This window comes from Miniopterus schreibersii, assembly GCF_964146895.1.
Source record: "Miniopterus schreibersii genome assembly, chromosome: 2".
NCBI lineage: Eukaryota > Metazoa > Chordata > Mammalia > Chiroptera > Miniopteridae > Miniopterus > Miniopterus schreibersii.
In genome coordinates, this window is record NC_138102.1 from 150,144,854 (window position 1) to 150,164,089 (window position 19,236).

General features: G+C 38.2%; 1 protein-coding gene across 1 annotated transcript in view; it reads left to right on the forward strand.

Annotated features, from left to right (window-relative positions):
- SLC2A13 (solute carrier family 2 member 13) overlaps window positions 1–19,236 on the forward strand; it is a 270,634-nt gene that overhangs the window by 182,645 nt on the left and 68,753 nt on the right. Inside the window, exons 5-6 of the mRNA XM_081128412.1 lie at window positions 5,213–5,376; window positions 10,381–10,501. Coding sequence (XP_080984538.1) covers window positions 5,213–5,376; window positions 10,381–10,501 — 285 coding nt within the window. The remainder of the gene's footprint in view (window positions 1–5,212; window positions 5,377–10,380; window positions 10,502–19,236) is intronic.

The following is a 19,236-nucleotide window of genomic DNA, read 5'->3' on the forward strand; positions in this document are numbered from 1 at the left end:
TCACATAATTTTAAAAAATCATTTACCTTTATTTACTCTTTTCAAAGTGTACAGTTTTGTTTTTAATACATCTGTCTTTTAGCCTCTTACGGTTTATTGATCTGTGTGTTATCTGATTAAATTACAAAATTATAGTGAGAGGCATATGCAGATTTGGGAATAAACACACCTGATTTGATATACATACAATTTAACACATGGGAAATGTGAGCCTGCATAAAGTCCCAAATGTCCAGCATCCTGTGGGTATATATTTTATAGAAAAAAAATTAGTAAGTTCATCTGGCAAATTGATGAGTCGGAGGTCTTACCAGAGAGCTTCTATCATTGTTCTTAGTGATGCGTGCAGGAAGGTCAGTGATCCTGTTAAGCTGGGGGAGACGTGGTTTCTCCTGATGTGTCCAGAGGTTTGAAGCCGGAATAAGAGGACTGGTCTCTGAGATGGAGGAAGGTCACATTGGGAACACTCAGAGTCTATAGAAATTCCTAACATTTTAATTTTGCTCTTTTCAAAAGATTCATAAAATCATTGACTTAGGAAAATTGTCTTATACTAAATGTGATTAATTAGCTCTCTGAGGATTACTATGATTTTGGGATCATAGCTTGATTTAAGAATACAGTTAACTAGTATGTTAGCTCAAAACACATATGATACACATGAAATCCTAATTTCTACTTTTTTAATTTTTACTTTTGGCTTTATGGCTTGCATCTAATAAACAAAGAGGATTTCTCAATGTACATAATACATAAAATAGATATGAAAATTTTAATCATGTTTTAACCATTTTTAAGGCATTTGTTTTTGGGTAAAATATTTTTTCTTAGAGCTATTGATGTAGTTTCCATAGTTATTCATGTTATTGTCTGTATAAACACCATCCAGATAGGGAAATATAATTTTTTCAGTTAAGAGAACATTTTTTATTAGAATGACTTTTAAAATCTATAGTCAATGTACTTTGTTGTATGATACAAATAAATGTACTTTGAACAAAAAGAGCCAAACAACATAACTTAGATAATGGGAATCTTTCAGGATTTATAAGCTAAGCTCTGGAACTCCCAGTTTCCTCATTTAATTTGGTCTTTATCCCAAGAATGGATATGACCCAAAAGATAATTGATGCAAGATTCATAGATGAGTGTAGTATTTGGAAGCTGTCTGCAGCACTACTAGAACATATACCACCTTTATGCCACATGAATTAAAATAATTGACTATATTTCATCTGTTAATTTGTCTTAGAGTGGCTGTCAGTGTTAGGAAGAGTACATTCCATGTCTCTCTTATTTATGAAATTAAAGTCTTCATACTTCCATGCCAGGAAAAGTTTGTCTTTATTATGAACTTATAAGTTTTGTTTCGTCGGCCAGATAAATTTATTATTTACTATTTTGCCTTGGCCGCGAGCAGTTTTAGAGCTAGCCTGTAGTGATTTTGCAGCAAAAGTTTTCATATAATTATCTTCACCTTCTTCCTCTCTTACTCACTCATCAGTCTTTAATTTTCGTTTTAGTGATTTTATCATGTATTTTTTTATTATAAATATTTTTAATTCCCTTTTGAAAGTTGATGGTAGATAAATTCAATGAATTCAACACACAATCATTGAGTACCTAATTCTTGCTGTGAAAGTAACTCTGTTACCCTGGCAGTAGTGAAAGAGACAGGCTCGGGCTTCAGGAAGCCAAAAAAAAGGAACTTTCAGAAATTTGTAGGAAATGCATTGGAATGTACAATATGTATTTTGCCAGGCATTTCAAGGGCTCGCATTTATTCTTTTATTGCTAGTTAAAAGTCACCGTTAGGAACACTGCTATTACTAAAGCCTATGTGTTTTCTAGAGCCAATTTGTTTTATGCAGGTTTAAAATTCAGGACTGGAAGCTGGGTCTCACATAATTTCTGAGACGGCAGTGCCCATACAGTCCGGCCTTTTCTGTTCTTAGACATCTGGAGACTCATGCAGTTGGCCTTCTATGAGAGCGCGCTGGCCCCAGGCCTTTCAGCTTCACTCTGGGGAAGAGATAGTACGCGTGAGATAACCAGAGGCTGTCCAGGGAAATCTTTGAAGAAGACGATAGTTTTGTCTGATAGGTACAGTAAAATGATTTTGAAAAGAGACAGCATCTCTACTTTGAGTCTAAAAAGGAAAGAAAGCCCCTTTCTGTTGTTCATTATGTTCTTTCATGAAGACGACTCTCTTATGCTTTGTGTAACTTTTGAATGTGTACCCAGGCCCTTGAAACTTCAAACTGCTACATAAAGGTGTTGAAGATTATAAATACGGTGGTCGCCGATTTCATAAATGGTTGGCCAGTAGCATCATTCACGAAAACACTGGAATTCACACATGTTAAAATGTAAATCAAATGTATCTTTTTACTAATCCATGACCTAACGTTTAAAAACTAGGTTTGTCAATGATTCTGACCTTGTAAAGAAGAAGAATCTCGTACCCTTTGGGACAGTATGGATGGACCTGGAGAAAATTATGCTGAGTGAAATAAGCCAGGCAGCGAAAGACAAACATCACATGATCTCACTTATACGTGGAATCTAAAGAACTTATTAAACAGATGAACAGAATAGATTCAATGACATGGAAGCATAGATGAGACTGACGAATGTCAGAGGGATGGAGGAAGGTGGGTAGGGGCAAGGGGAGAGAGTAACCAAAGAATTTATATGCATATATGCACAACCCAAGGACACGGACAATGGTGGGGAGAGGGACTGGGGAGGGGGGTGGGACGGGGTAGAATGGGTCATGGGAGAGGAAAAGGGACATCTGTAATATTTTAAACAAAAATAAAATTTAAAAAAAAAAAGATTCTGACCTAGATATGTCATTCCCCGCCCATGTGAAAGAGAATATAATTATTGCCTGAATTTTTCTGGGACTGACTACCGTTCAAGTGATTGTCCTTGCCTGCACTCCTCAGCTTCTAATTCTTGGCCTTTTGTTTATTAGCAGCTTTATGTGAGAGGCAGAATAATTCCCCCACCCCAAAACATGCATGTTGTAATCTCCACAACCTGTGAATATGTTACATTACATGGCAAAGGGAAATTAAGGCTGCAGATTGGATTAAGTCTGCTCACCAATTTACCTTAAAATAAGGAGGTCATGCTAGTGATCTGGGTTAGCCCCAGTGATCACAAAGGTCCTTAAATGCAGAAGAGGAGGCAGAAGAGATGGCAGGGTGAAGCGACATGAGAGGAACTCTTGACCCATCTTCGCTGGCTTTGAAGATTGAGGAAGAGGCCCTGGCCTGTTTGGCTCAGTGGTTAGAGCGCCCGCCCACGGACTGAAGGGTCTCGGGTTCGATGCCCAGCCAAGGGCATGTACCTTGATTGCAGGCTCCATCGCCAGCCCCGGTCGGGGGCCGCAAGCCAGGATATGCAGGAGACTTCCCAAACCTGGAAAAGGCAAGGACCCGCATATCCCCGAGCCTCCAGAAAGGAGCACCCTGCCGACACCATCAATTTTTGACATCCAAAGAAACCCGTGTCAGATTTCTGACTGTTAGAAATCAGTTAGATAATAAATTTGTGTTGATTTAAGCCACGACACTTGTGGTAATTTGTCATGGCAGCAATAAAAAACTACCACATTTACCAATGTTCAGGAAAAGAAGATGAAGATGAATCTCAAGGCACTCTCTCCGGAAAAGATTTCGTGTGGGTGGAGGTCGCAGCTCTTGCTGACAGGGAGACGCGAGGCTATTGGATTTCAGCCCCTGCTCTCATTGTTTCCCATCAATACGGAAAATCTGCCAGTGCAATGACCTGGATAAAGTGCTTCAAAACAGCATATCTCTGCTTCAGTCGGCTTCCAGTCTGCCCATGTGGCTGTCATCAGAGTGATCTTTCGATAGAGCAGATTTAATTGTGCCGTTTCTCTTTCAAGTCCATTTTATGCTTTCCAGGGACTACAGACAAAAGCCCAACCATGTGGCATGGCAGACAAGGCCTCGACAGCAGAAGCTTATGCCACGGCCCCAGGTCATGCTCGTCCCCTTTAATTCCCCTCATGTTTGGCCAAGGCAGGGTTCTCACGTTCTGCGAGCCTAGCGCAGTATTTTACACTTTTCTCCTTTGTACACGTTTCCCTTCACCACCAGTGAGTGTCCTGCCAGATCATCCTACCTGCTGGCAAACCCCCATGAATTCTTCCAAGACGCAACTCAAGCATTACTTCCCTGGAAAATCAAGGAAGCTTTCACATCAAATAAAATTGTTTGCTCTGTCCTTTATGCCATATTGTGAGTTTAACACCTTGCGATATTAAAATTACTCATTTCTATTTCACTTTCTTATACTAAACTGTGAGCTTCTTTAGGGCAACAGCTGGGTCTTGAAACATATCTGTAGGATGTAGTATCTCACACAGCTTATAAGTAGATACTCAATAGATAAATATTAAGGGAATGAATGAGTAGGTTAACCTAACCTGGCCCACACCAGGGAGATGCGATTAGAACTCAGGTTTCTGACTCCCAGGCCAGTCTGGGGTTATACTCTGCCTCTAAAACTTAGGTATCATAAAAAAAAAATTCTTAAATAACTAGGGAACATTTTATATTTTATAACATTCTGACACTCACCAACTTATTTTGTTTGATACCACTCTTCTTTCTATCCTTTAACACTTGCAATTTTTTATTTTATTGTATTGAAAATGAAAACATTGAAATGATTTCTCTTTTGTTTATGGCTGTATTTGGAAGAATTGTTTTGTGCAGTATATCTGTTTTTATCCTTAAAACATTGAGAATACTCTCTAATTTAATAGAATAGCATGGCAAGTATGAAGTTTTTATATGCAGCAAATCTCTATCCTTTTAAGTACATACATGCACAGTGTATGATGACTCCTCATTCAGTCCATGGACTTGGAACTTATCCTCACTAGTTTTAGGGAAACTGCCAGCTGCCCAGCCCCTAATGTGGGCTGCAGTTCACTTTTGAATCCTTGGGCCCTCTCTCCACCTGCTTGAGTGTCATTTCTCATTATACAAAGTTCAAAATGAGCTTATCTGAACACAGTCTGTCTGTCATGATCCTATAAACAGTTTGCATATTGACTTCATGTTATTACTGTAGCTAGTCATGGTTTGAGGTCAGCCGAGTATTTTTCTACAATGAATAACTGTTTCGTTGAAGAACTATCAGCAGCAACTGTTTTATTCTTGCCTCGCAGGTACTACAGTGCAACCATCCTGCAGATGTCTGGCGTTGAAGATGACAGAGTCGCTATATGGCTGGCTTCGGTGACAGCCTTCACAAATTTCATTTTCACACTCGTGGGCGTCTGGCTTGTTGAGAAAGTGGGCCGCAGAAAGCTCACCTTCGGCAGTTTAGCAGGTAGGTGCCTGCCTGAGGATTCAATTATAAACTTTTATGATGACAAGTTAATTCTCCAAAATACAATACCAGTACCATTTCCGAGAATGTATTCAGCCAAACAATACAGTTCCTCTAGACAAAAAGTTTTGTAAAGAGAACTTAGTGAATTTTATGATATGTAACTAGAAACTAGAATGTGAGAAATGACCAGAATTGTAAGAACAGTTTATCTCTGCTGAGGGTACCATCTTGCTGTTATTTTGAGTTCTGCTCAAAGGTACAAAAGTGACCAGAATAATTGCTTTTTCTTCCTCAGTTGGTATTCATAAACTCACTTTTTAGCATACGTTTTATTTTTTTTAAGTTTGGAATAATATGGAAGTAAATTTGAACATTTTACTTCCAAGCTCTTTCAGCAGTGGGATACCGGAACCATATAATTTCTTCACAAAGCAGGGACAGACTCTTTCTGTGTTTGAACCAGGCAAAATTCTACAATAAATTCTGGTTCGTTAAATTTGTTTTCTTTGATAGCTAAATAGGACAAAACCTTTCTCACCTTCAAGTATCTGTTGTCTTTAAATTCTGCCCATTTCATTTATTATTTCTCTGTAAGTCAAGGGCTGTTTCACGTGGCCGGTGAGACCCATCCTTGCCATTGTCTTCACATGGTTGCACAATGTCATCGTCTAATCTTTCTCATATGTACAAGTGGATTCCTACTTATCAATTAGCTGTCATCTAATGGCTGCTTTATAAGTTTATTTAGGGTAAGAATACATTTTCCCGTTAAAATGTAAAGTTTCCGGGCCAGCATTAACTAAATTCTATTTTAACCCAGTATACCTAAAGCGTTAATCTAGTAGAACTGCTTCAGGCACTTGTTCCAGATTTGATGAGAAATACAGCCTGAGTTTCACACTCAGTTATTAAGAACATCCTCTGCCCTACCCCTCAGTGCAGGAGTGGAGTGCACCCACCCTCTGTTCTCCCCTAGGCAGGGAAGCCCCTGATCCAACAATGTAGGTTGAACTGTAGAATCAGCACTGAGGGGAAGACGGACTAAGAGACAAAGGCATCACAACAGCCATGGTACCCGGGGAAGGGAGGGGAAGGGAGGGAAGGTGAGGGACAAGTGAGGCTTTAAACACCATACATTTATAAACCTGTTGAAGAAAGCAGAAGCGTTCAGTGTAGGAAAAAAGCCTAAAGGGAGATCTAGTAGATATCTTGCTCTAGCAGATGGTAGGTGTAATGAGGACATAGATTTTTACTTAATATAAGAAAATTACTCCCAATAATCAGAGCTATCCAACAATGAACCTGGCTGCCTCCTTAGGATGGTAAACTCTCAAAAAAAGGACAGGGCCATCAGGTAGTGATGTGCTAAAAATACATTTGTACAGTTGGTTGGAAATTGGATTTGCTAACCCCCGAGGCTCAGGTCAACTCTAAGGAGATAACAGCCACTTTAAAAGTTTTTAAGTGGATACCCTTCTTTTTTCGACAGGCCTCAATATATTACTACCTTTAGAGGTCTGTTTTTTAAATAGAATTTCAGGTTTTCTTAAATTTGGGATTTGGCTTTTGAAATCTGAGAAAACTGCTGATTTTGAGATCCGTAGGAAACACTTTTTTGCAGCAGCCTCTGTTCCTTCACCTGTTGTGTTCCAGCGAGACACTTTCTCATCAGTTCTGCAGGATTTGAGGTGCCATAGAGCCAGACTGTTTGGGTTTGAACGGGGTGACTTTGAGCAGATTTCCATTTCCTCATTTGTAAACAGGGATTAACTGTAGTCCCTACTTCATAGGATTGTAATGAGGACTGAACACATTTGTACATGGATAGCATTTTAAACACTACCTGACACCGAGAGTAAAGAGCCCAGAGCAGTTTAGCTCTCACAGCATTATTATTACTGCCCAGGAGTGATTCATTGTTGTTTTAACTATGTAATGTGAAATCAATTTGCATCATCAGAATGCAGGACTTTCCTGAACTCTTCTAGCTGCTGTCATGTTCCACTGCTCAGAGTAGGTTCCCTACCCCAAGGATTTCCAGGGCCCACCCCTGGCTGTTCAGAGGAAGCATTAAGACAGTTATTTGGGAGGGAAAGATCACGAGACTTCAGGGACTGCTTCCTATGAGCAACCTGTAGGCACTTTTCTTTCCTGCCATGTTCTCCTTTCAGCCAAAACCACCAGTACCCCAGCTCCATCCACGACCATGCCTCACAGTGATGCCCCCTGCTTGAGAGAGCTCTTCCTTGAAGTAGGCAGCTGATTTCCTTGTGATGTGGCCAGTGAGAGTGATGATGTAGAAATTACAGTGCTGTAGAAGGTACAAGGCCTGGGTTTTTCTCACAGGTCTCCTCTTTACCTGTACACATAGATTTAAATAGTGCTCTTTGTGCAATTCTGGTTTTTAACTGATTAAGTAGGTCCCACTAGAACATAATGACCAATGGAAGTTGACACTACTTCAGAAGAAAACTTATTGCTAAGCAGCCATTAGTGTGCAGTCGTCCCTTGGTATCTGCAAGGGATTGATTCCAGGACCCCAGCAGATACTGAAATCCACAGAGCTAAGTCCCTTATTAAGTGGTGTAGCATTTGCGTACCATCTACGCACATCCCCCCGTACACTAAGTCATCTCTAGGTTACTAACAATACCTAATACACTGTCAACACTATGCAAACAGTTGTTATACTGTATTGTTCAGGGGACAATGACAAGAAAAAAGTCTGTACATGTTCAGTGGTGCCTAACTACATAGTACACGTCAGTAGCAATGTAACTGTTTTTCAAATATTTTCAATCCCCATTTGGTTGAACCCATGGATGCAGAACATGTGGATACAGAGGGCCAACTGTATTAGCATCACTCCACCTGTTACTCCACCGTGACCCACAAAATAGATGTCTAGTTCACTTTCTGATGACAGTTGATTCTGGGTTTCTCATATTTTTATTGCAATGCTTTTGTTTTGTTCATGTGTATGTAGGTATATAGTTGATGTTCTACTAGAGCTAAGTATTAGAACACTGTTCTCTTTTAAGTTTCTTAAATTAGCCTAGAATTTTTAAACTTTTGATTCAGTTTTGTTCCTTATTTTGTGTTTTTATTATAACTTTTTATTACATTGGGTTAAAAATAGTGGGACAACTTACATCAAAATAATTTTTGAACAGGCATTCATTCTTTAAAAATGGCTGCAAATAAACTATATTTAGCAAGACCTGGATAAAGAAACTCTTTATACAAAGAAATATAAAACATATAGTCCATGAATAATTTTAAATGTAGGACATTTTGTGGTGTTCTGACTTTTAATATTTTCAAAGCTTGCTCAGAACACTGGTCTTTCTTGTAAATATTACAAACTTAATGACCACCTCTTGATTCTTTTAATAGAAGGTTTATATCTATGTAGCTTTATTGCTTATAAATAAAAAAGCCAGAAACACTGTTATTTCCTCCAGATATTTTGGTAGTGGAGTATTTCTGAAAGCATCACTCACAGGCTGCCCCCATCAGAATTACCACGGGTACTTCTTTTAAAATGTAGATTCTTGTGCCCTACCCCAGATCTACTAACTTAGAATCTCTGGAGATGGGACCAGGAACATGTGCACTTTAAGCAGGCTCACCAGGTGGTATTTATGCACTCAAAGTGTGGTGGATTAGAGTAGTGGAAGGGAAAATATTTTTTAAGTATTTACTAATAATCTAAGCCCTGCACCAGGTAGTTAAAGTAATTTATTGCATCAGATATTTTTGAGAATACTACTTATCTAACACACTTCACTTCCTGTGGGAGCATCGTTAGGTAGGTGATGATAACTTAGAGGGATCAGGAGGGTTAATAGATTGATGATTATAACTTGCTGTGCAATGAGCTATATTATGACAATAAATATTTTTATTTTAAACTTAAATAGTTGATACCAGTAAGCCTATTTCATTATGTAGATCATTAAAAACTTGGTCATTCCTTTCCTCTATCAGACATTCATAAGACTTTTTCATATTCTCTGGCTGACCTTCTGCCCTTAAAAGTGACCTGACATGTATCAGTCTTATTCTAAATTGAATTCTCTACATCTAAATCAAACATCATATCTAGAGAGTATTCTTTTGATCAAACAGCAATTTCTTAATAATTTGTTTGAGGTAACTGTGTTAAAACACATTTTACTTTTAATAGCTATCAAGCAAAACAATAGTAGAGCATGGCCCTTTTTGTTTATTCTCACAGTGGCTGGGACAGTAATTAGAACTTTGAAAGCTTTCTTGTTTACTGTCAAATGTCTCTCAGGGACACCAAAAATGAGCCTTTTAAGTGATATGCTTAATATAATTACCATTACTTAATCACCGTTTCTAGACTTTAAAATCAAAAACAAATATTCCACTTCCAAGTACCAGTAGGAAAGGGAAATGGATACATGTGTTATGTCATTTCTGGCAGTTTAAAGTCTTCAAAAAATGCTACTCCTAATAAAAAATTCTGTTTCAACTGCTTTTAAAATATTCAATTTGTTACTTTTTAGTCTACTGATTTGGGCCTTACATGATCAAATGCCATTAGAACAATTTTCTTGGCAATGAAAGGAACACTGTGAGAGTCTGTTGCCTCTCATAGTTCCTGACAGGTTAGGCACTCAATAATGGTTACCAAAATTGATTTTGAGATTCTCAGCAATGCAAGGTGTTTGTTTGTTTGTTAACAGTTTTGGTGTTTTTTCTTTTAGGAAATCATTACCAGTCTACTACTTGGCTAGCAAATGTATCATGTCTCACAATGAATGTGCTAATGAGTTTTTCTGATCATTTGTTCTTAGGAACGTTTTATTTTGTTTATTTATTTATCCATCCTTATTGTTGAGAGTATTACAGATGTCCATTTTTGTAATACAGTGAAGAGAGATGGAGCTATTTTCGGAGCTGTCTTGCCAACTCAGTCTGCTTTGGAAGAACATTGTCAACTATTCTCTAATGAAAACTTTTTTTTTTCAGGTACCACGGTAGCTCTCATTATTCTTGCTTTGGGATTTCTGCTCTCAGCCCAGGTTTCCCCGCGCATCACCTTTAAACCAGTAGCTCCGTCAGGTCAGAACGCTACTTGCACAAGATACAGGTGAGGCTTTGTTGTGGTTCCCTTTCTTAAACTAATTCTGAAAACTGTTTTGTTTGCTCTTAATTTTTCTAAAATTTGAGAGATGAGTAGAAAGCTTGCTTATGGAGAAAGTAAGAAAATGGGACCGGTGGTAGGAAGGACCACCGGCAAAAGGAACAGTACATGCAGAGATCTGAGGGTGAAAGTGCTTAAGGAAAAGTGAGTTATTAGACACCATTTTGATGATTTTTTTTTTTTAATTGAAGTAGGAAATGATACAGAGTTTGAGCTGGAATATTATAAAACTATTTTGGGTCATACTGACTCAATGACATCTGCATTCCAGATGGAATAAATAACTTTAATCAGTAACTAAACGTTGCCATGATGTACATGTCAGATGTAGTCGACTATCATCTGAATAGTCTAACAGTCCTCACTGAGCTCCACAGGCATCCCTGGGCTCATTTAAGCAGAAAAGAAAGTGTTCTCTCAGTACTAGGGTTCTTCCTGAAGGTTAGAAAGTGAAAGGAGAATGGCAGAAGAGAGTGAAATGTGTACTACTGGCCAGCTGCAGGTTTATGAGCTCATTAAGTCTACCGGTGTCCACACTGTGTGATAAATGAATGGAGAAATGGATAGATGAGCAGATAGACTGAAGAATGCAAAAATGAATTAATTAAAGGCTGAATGATTGAACAGATCAATTAATATATTTGGCAGCAGAGTTTCAAAGTGTTTTTACTTTATTTTAGTGGTTAAAAAGGCTAGCAACCCTTTTAAACATATATGGATAGAACAAGATCTCACTTTAAAAAACAATATTTTGCCCTGACCAAGTGGCTTGCTTGGTTGGAGCATTGTCCCAAGCACCAAAAGTTTGCAGGTTCAGTCCCCGTTCAGGGTGTGTGCTGGAGGCAACCGATCAATGTTTCTCTCTCGCATCGATATTTCTCTCAACTGTTAGGAAGATAAAAGAGTGTTGCCAGAATTCTGCATGCTTGACTTTTGTTTTTCTTGATGGATATTTTAAGTGGAGTGTTTTTATCACAGTTACCTCAAGCAAATTATTAAAAACTTTCTCTCATTTGATCAACATAGAATATTGTCTAGATATGATGTTTGATTTAGATGTAGCAATTTAAATTCAGAATAAAACTGATGCCCTCTCAGGTCATCTAAAGACAGAAAGTCAACCAGAATATGGAAAAAAAACTTTTATGAACTTCTGATCCAGGAAAGGAATGACTAAGTTTTTAATGATTTACATAGTGAAATAGGTTTCCTAACATCGATTTTTAAAGTTTAAATAAAAATATTTATTGCCATAGTATAGCTCATTGAACAGTAATTTATGATAATCTATTAACCCTCCTGATCCTTCTAAGTTATTATCATCTGCTAATGTGTCAGTGTACAATTAGAATGAAGTGAGAAATGTTCTATTCTTTTATCTTTATACAAAAGTGAGAAGCTATTTTTGAAAACAGTACCAATTTTTAGATGTCCTTTTAAAAGTCAGTGAGTATGAAAAACAATTATTTCATGTGGGCCTTTTTTCAGAGTAACATACCAATCTTTGTGGGAATTTGACAGTATGTATTTATAGTCTGAGTGATTTTATAAAATATGCCTGCAGTCCCCTTACTGATTGTGGTGTTAAATCATGTTAAGTCATGTTTGTCATACCATAAGATGAGAAATAGTTGTGCTATAAACGTAGGTGTCATGCTTTCCCCCTGGAATGATTCATATAGGAAAATTGAGCAAATAAACATTTTGAAGGGAAAGTTGGTTTAATATCTATCTTAAGAACATTATATATTATTGGTAGGAGAGTGAATTTTTCTGTTTTGGTAAGTAATATTTTCTGCCTAATAAAGTTAAATTCCTGTGCTCATTGACTCAGCATTTCCACTTGTGAAAACCTGTGGTGATGAGTTGGGTGATTCATTCTGACTAGAGTAGATGAGAGTAAAGAAAGTGAATGCTTCAGAAACAGTGGTTCTTTATTTTAATTCAATAAATACAGATTGCGTAATAGGCACTATTGTAAGTTATGCCAAAAGTATTGTAGGTTGGGGCTCACTCAAGTCTTTGAACCCAAGAGATTGACTACCCTAAATAATTTCCAATGAGAATGTCCCCTTTTTAGAATATTTTAATTTTTTAATTGATGATATTTTATTCCAAGGCCTGGTTAGATTTTCGTGAACTGAATGTATTAAAGAACATTGTTCAGATCTGCATTTTAGCAGATAAAACTGAACAGAGATGAACCTGGATGCAGGTTGCTATAGAAAATGTGTAGCCATCTGAACAAAAGCTGTCAAAGGTACCAGCTGTGGCTAGGAAATGTTTCCAGTATGGGTATCATCTGAGTCATGTTTCTGAATGAGAACACACACATATACTCCTAATATGGCCTTCAGCTCTGTGCTTTCAAATTGCTTTTGTACTATCCCTTTCTTACTCAGTTAAACATATTTTCTGATGAGAGGATTCAGTCCTTAAGTAACACTTCCCTCAAATTTTTGACATTACGAGTGTGATCTCAGCATATGCATGCAAATCACTATCACAAAACTCTTCAAAGTAGACAGATATTTCCTAAAGTGTGCAATTGTAGAATTTCAAGGTACCCTTGCCCTGGGGTTTTCATCTCATTCTTTCATTGATTCATGCATGGATGGATGCAGTTAAAATTATTTATGGAGTACCTCCTCATAGGATTATACTAAGGATACATTATTACATCAAAAGCACCTAAAACAGTGCTTGTCACATAATAAGCACTCAATATGTATTATAGCCATTGTTATTATTAACAAAGCCTGGAGTAGATGAGAGTGGGATGATGGTAATCTTTCAGAGAAGACTACCCTAAGGATGGGATATTTGAAGTGAGCTTTAAAATGGGGAAAGGAACATGCCAGGCAGGTGACAAAGCAGGTGCAAAGACCATGCAAGGCAGTGAGGAACTTGGCCAGAGCAGGGAACTGAAAGGAGGCTAATGTGGTATAAGAAGAATAAGGGAAGGCTGGTGAGATAGGCTGGAGCGAGGTCTTGTAGAACCGCAGAGGTCATCTCAGAGATTCTGACCTTCAGTCTAGGAACATGACCCCTTTGAGGGGTTTTGAGCAGGGGAGTGACATGACCAAATTTTCTATTTTTAATTTTCTCTCTGGGGGTGGGGGTACACAGAGGTCACAGGTTAATATAGGGAGACTGAGTATTATCTGAGAGACATGATATTTGCCTGGACTATGGATATTAAAAATAACCAGGTAGACAAATTCTAGATACTTTTAGGAAAGAAAAATCAACAGGAATGAAAAATAATTGAATAACTATGAGCAACCAGCTAGAATAGATCATGGAAATAAGATGGGGTAATTGGATGAGGCAATTACTATGTTTTAGTAGGAATTGACAAGAGACTGTGCCTCTAATTCATTGTTCTTTTTCTTTTAATATTTCTCAATCGAGAGTCTTGCCTCGAATTCATCGGAGGTATTGAAAGCTACGTATCCCTCGTTCCCACAGATCTCCCTCACCAGGACAGTGGAGAATAGGTTAGAAATGCTCCCCTAGGTGATTCATACAGTAGGTCCTCGAATAACATCATTTCATTATAACATTGATGAGATGCCGTAGCAACTTAACTCTTGTTTATATCAATTAGCCTGTGGTAAAATTGGTTTCATTATATGTCACTTCTCTTAAAGGACAGAACCTTGGTGGTGTTAAGTGAGGAATTACTGTATATCTTCCACTGAGAAACACTACCATAATGCTTCAATTCTTTTTAAATGGCCAACTTCTTTTTTCTTCTTGAACATGTTAAACCAAGAGTATAAAAACAGTGGTGGCTTTCTTTCAATACAGTAATATTTTCATATTTTCCTTTTCATATAAAGTTTTGAAACATCCAAATTGATGAAATGTTGCTTCATCTTCAACCTTCCTGAGTAGAAACACTGGTTTTGAGAAATGGTATACACCTAACTAAATAGTCCCTTCAGTGTCCATTTACAGTAGAAAAATTTTTGCATTTACTATACTTTTCTTCTTTTGCCAACCTTGTGTGATTTAGTGCACAGCATTGGGATGGGCACTATAAGACTCTTAGATTCAGTCATAAAACTTTTATATAGCCTCAGACATGTGCAGAAACCCTGTTAGCCCCTACTTTTGTTTCAATATTTGGCATCCTGGTGATAATGTATTTGTTTCCACTAATTCTTACTAACTTGACAATGACATAGTATTACGTATGAATTGAAACTTCCCATTTTGTCAAATTTTGTTTTCTGTTTAGTGGTTTCATTTATAATTTACCTATTTTAATTTATATTTGGCCTGATGGTATAGGCTAATATGCTTTTGTGTTAATATTAATAAAACTATAGAAGAAAATATATCAGAATAATATCCACAGAACTATTACAGGTGGACATAAATATATATAAATTGGTTGAAAGAGAAGATTAGTCGAAACAAAGTCCCACATAACTTTATCATGTACCCTTATCTCCAAGTAATTGTACATGCCTTTTGCTAGCACTTGAACAGCCAGAGCTGAATTTGACGCCTGGGAAGAAAGATGGTGAGAGATTCTTGCAGGAAGTTGGCCACTTATGTTATGGGGCAGATTCGTTGAGTTCCTCACGCCCTGTTTATCTCAATGCCTAGACTTTCAGCCAAGGACCCATAAAGCCTCCACAATGACAGGATCCCGTATCCATACCTTGTGTTTTCTGCAGTCTAGAAGTGCCTCTCTCGGGAAGCTGGGAAGATAAGAGGACTCTAGTTTACTCTGCAGAGTGGGGGAAGCACATTCCAGAAAGCAGGAGCATCCTATGTGCAGGCCCTAAGCAAGGAGCACGGCTTCTTTAAAGATCTTACCCATGATGTTGGGCCCTAGAAGGCGAGCAAGCGAGAGAGTGGCACACAGATGGACTAGAGGGCAGGCTGGTGGCAGACCGTGCTAGGAGCTCATACATGAGAATTTGGGAATTGGAATACTGAGAGTCCTTAACAGGTGAGATGATGAGAATGACATAATCAGGTTTGAGTTTTTAAGCGATCACTTGGCTGCAGAGTAGAGAATCGATTAGAGAGGGACAGAGGATAATGAGGAGAGATCAGAACTAGTAGTCTCGGCAAAAAACAATGCAACTTTGACAGTGGCAATGGACATAGACTGAAGACATCTTCTGGAGAGGGGTGACAAGGCTGGGTGGTTTGGTTGGATGACATACAAAAATAAAAGCTTTACATATGGTTAATGTTGTACTTAGATGAGAGGAGTCCAGGTTTCTGAAACTTCACAGCAATTCACTTCTTAGAAACACGGTTTCAGGGATGTAAATCTGCAGACTCTTTCCCTTGTTTTCTAATTAATTACAGCAGTCACATCATCAGAACAGTACTTAATATGTGCTGTTACTTATACTCTTATTTTAAATGTTCTTTTCAAATCTTCTTGAACTCAAAATATTTTTTGAGAAAAGCTCTTCTGAACTTTTCCATTTAGGTCTGAAGTAATAAAAAAGGTAAAGGGAAAAATGAATATCTCTGATACCTCATGAGGACCTATAGTCTCATTCTACAATGCTGGTCCTTGAAATGAACAAATAAAATCAACCTGGAGTTCTGTTCACATCTCAAGTCAATTCACTTAGAATATTATCCCCATTTTATTCTGTGTAAACGAAAGGAAGACACTATCCAGTACTATAGTAGCAATCGACAGATTATAATCACTGTGTATTATAAGGTGTATTTCCGTATAATAAAGGCCAAGAAAACTTCACAGATAAAGTATTAAATGAGGTTTCTTAAAAAAGCTGAAGTGCTCTCTAATTAAGTTTAAATAAAATTAAGATTACCTTCTTGTAAATCATGATATTGAATGAATGTTGAAAACAGTTCAGGTATTAACATTTAAGCATTCTGGCTTGTTACACTGAGGTATTTTCCATCTCATTTAAACCATGTTACATAGCTCCTGCTGATTTCCCTGTCTGAGAAGTGGGAAAATACCTATTGCTGTGGAACAACCTTTTTCTTTTTTTTTTTTTTTTTTTAAAGAAACATACCAACCTGGTTAAAATGATCTCTTTAGTGAACGTAACTTTTTTTTTTTTTAATTTTGAGAGTAACTTTATTATTATTATTTTTTCAAATATATCTCTACTGATCTCAGAGAGAGGAAGGGAGAGGGAGAGAGAGATAGAAACATCAGTGATGAGAGAGGCATTAGTCAGCTGCCTCCTGCACAGCCCCTGCTGGGGATTGAGTCCGAAACCCAGGCCTGTGCCCTGTCGGGAATCGAACCCTGATCTCCTGGATCCCAGGTTGATGTTCAACCGCTGAGCCACGCCTGGCTGGGCAGTGTAACTTTGGAAACTATTATTTTGGTTGACTGGTGGTTGGTTGGGTGAGTGGTTGCATGGATGGGTGGCTGGTTTTGAAAGAAGGTAGATGATGCCGACTATAGGAAGTTTTTAGTATAATTTTTATCCTGGAACTTAGGTACATGAGCTAGAAAATTGGGCAGCACTTTCTTGCTATAAAAGAGTTGGTGATTTAGGAAGGTTCCAAGCCTTTGTGTCTTCAGAGTGCGTGGCCTTTCCTTCTAGTCCTGGCTACAGCATGATTAGTGAGGCAGTTTTGTAGGCATGCTGGCAGACACAGCAATTTGGGTGTGAAGATCTCGGGCATGCAATGAGTCACACATTGTTAAGGGAATGCTTCAGTGAACTTTTTAGATTGTTCCTCCGTAGTAACAGGAGTTTTTCTAATACAATAAGTATGTAAATAACAAAATGAGATGGTATGGCACGTGCTTCTTGGACTATAACATCCAAGTTATATAGTGAATAAATTAGAAGACTAGAAAAATGAAATCATATCCTAAACAACCTGGTTTTAGAAGCAGACAATTAGCCATTGATTGTTGTATGGTTCTACATAGTTGAGCAAATCAGAGACTACAGCACTTTAGGAAAAAATATTTATATACATTTGTCACAAGTTCATTCTTTAATCAACATTTTTGAGAGCTGCAGTAAGTCTGGGGATATTGAGATGAAAGGGGGAAAAAGAAGCCTTATTCCACATGGAGCTTACAGCTCAGAGGAAGAAAGATACAAATAAACAGAAAGCAGTGTGTAAAAGCTTAGAGATGTATCAGAGCATGTGCTGGCATAATTCACTTCCCCTGGGGCCGTCACAGGCTTCCCACGTGCAGGTTCTTAACATTATTCTGCACCTCTTCTTACAGTAACACTTGTATCTGCATAGAATAAATTATATAGGAGTACAAAGGAAATCAGTTATATCAAAATATGATGGCCAAAATATTTATAAAATAAACTTGTTATATAATAATGTATGTACTTTATTAACATTAAGTAGCCTATCTAGCTGCAGGGCTAATACCATAGTTTCAGAACCATGGTGAATGTGAATAGTATTTTGAGATTTCTGCGGCTACTGTAATGTGATATGAAAATATATGCGATTTCTATTGCTGTCAGTAGTTTAGTGCCTACCTTCATGATTGAAGTAAACGATAAATTTTAATAAAATATTCATGAACTACAGATGTAATTTTTTTCTCACCCGAGTTTGTAGGCCCTTTGTTAACAACCCCTCACACAGGAAAGCGCTTGATCTAGAAATTCTTCAGGAATGAGGAGTGTCTCAGACCAGTGAGAGTGGAGAAGCCTCCGAGAGCATAGGAGCAACCTGTGCAGAGACAGACGGGCGTGGGACAGACAGTTCTACAGGCTGCTGGTGCCGGGAAAGGGATGTATTAGCGGAAGAAGACTCTGGCAGCCCCAGGGAGAGGAAACAAGAGTCTGCAGTTATTGCGTGATGCGGAGCTTGAGGACAAAGATATTTTTGAAGATACGATTAGGAGAAGGCTGGTTGAATGGTAAAGGGAGAGAATTAGGGGAAAGGTGTTCGGCAGCTCAATTTTATGGGTATTCAGTGGCCCCTGGTGATATACTTAGGAAGATAGATGGACCATACTTCCAAGCATGACTTTTATTTTTAAATAACACTAATTTTATTTAATTAATTCCTTACTGTATGCAGCCATCATTTCACAGTCTTTGTGAATTTTATCTCATATTACCCTTAAACTTCCCTAAAAGGAAGATACTATACGATTTGATTTATGGATAAGAAAATAGGGCTCAGGGAGTATAAGTAACTCGACTGGTGAGGTAACTGCTCAGGTGCAGAGCCTCTTTGTTCCCCTCACACTGCCCCCCGGTCAAACTAATGGCCTTCCTAGGAATATATGTCAAACCTACCCAAATTCTACGAGTATTCTAAAGAAACTCTGAGTACCAATTACCCAAGAAGCAAAAGGAAGGGTTTTAAAAGTGCCACACATTTAAGTCCCAAGTATTTAAATACCAGGTTTTTATTTAACAAAACAAGTCTGATTCTGCCCCAATCCGAGATAGCTGGATTAAACACCATACTGCGGGAGCTGAATACAGCCCAGCTGCCACAGGGGGGTCGTTTTTGAAAAGGTTGCCCAGCTCAGCAGTGCGAGGACTCGGTTACAAACCCTGCCTTAGGACCCTGTCACCATGAGAGAAGACCCTCTTCACCCTCCTAAGCTTACCTTTCATTCTGTCGAAAAAGAAGCCAGAAGTTTGCGGGCACTGACCAGGCGGCCAGTCGTGGAGATAGTGTGCTGCACCCATTGTTCCCTTTCAGGGTATCAC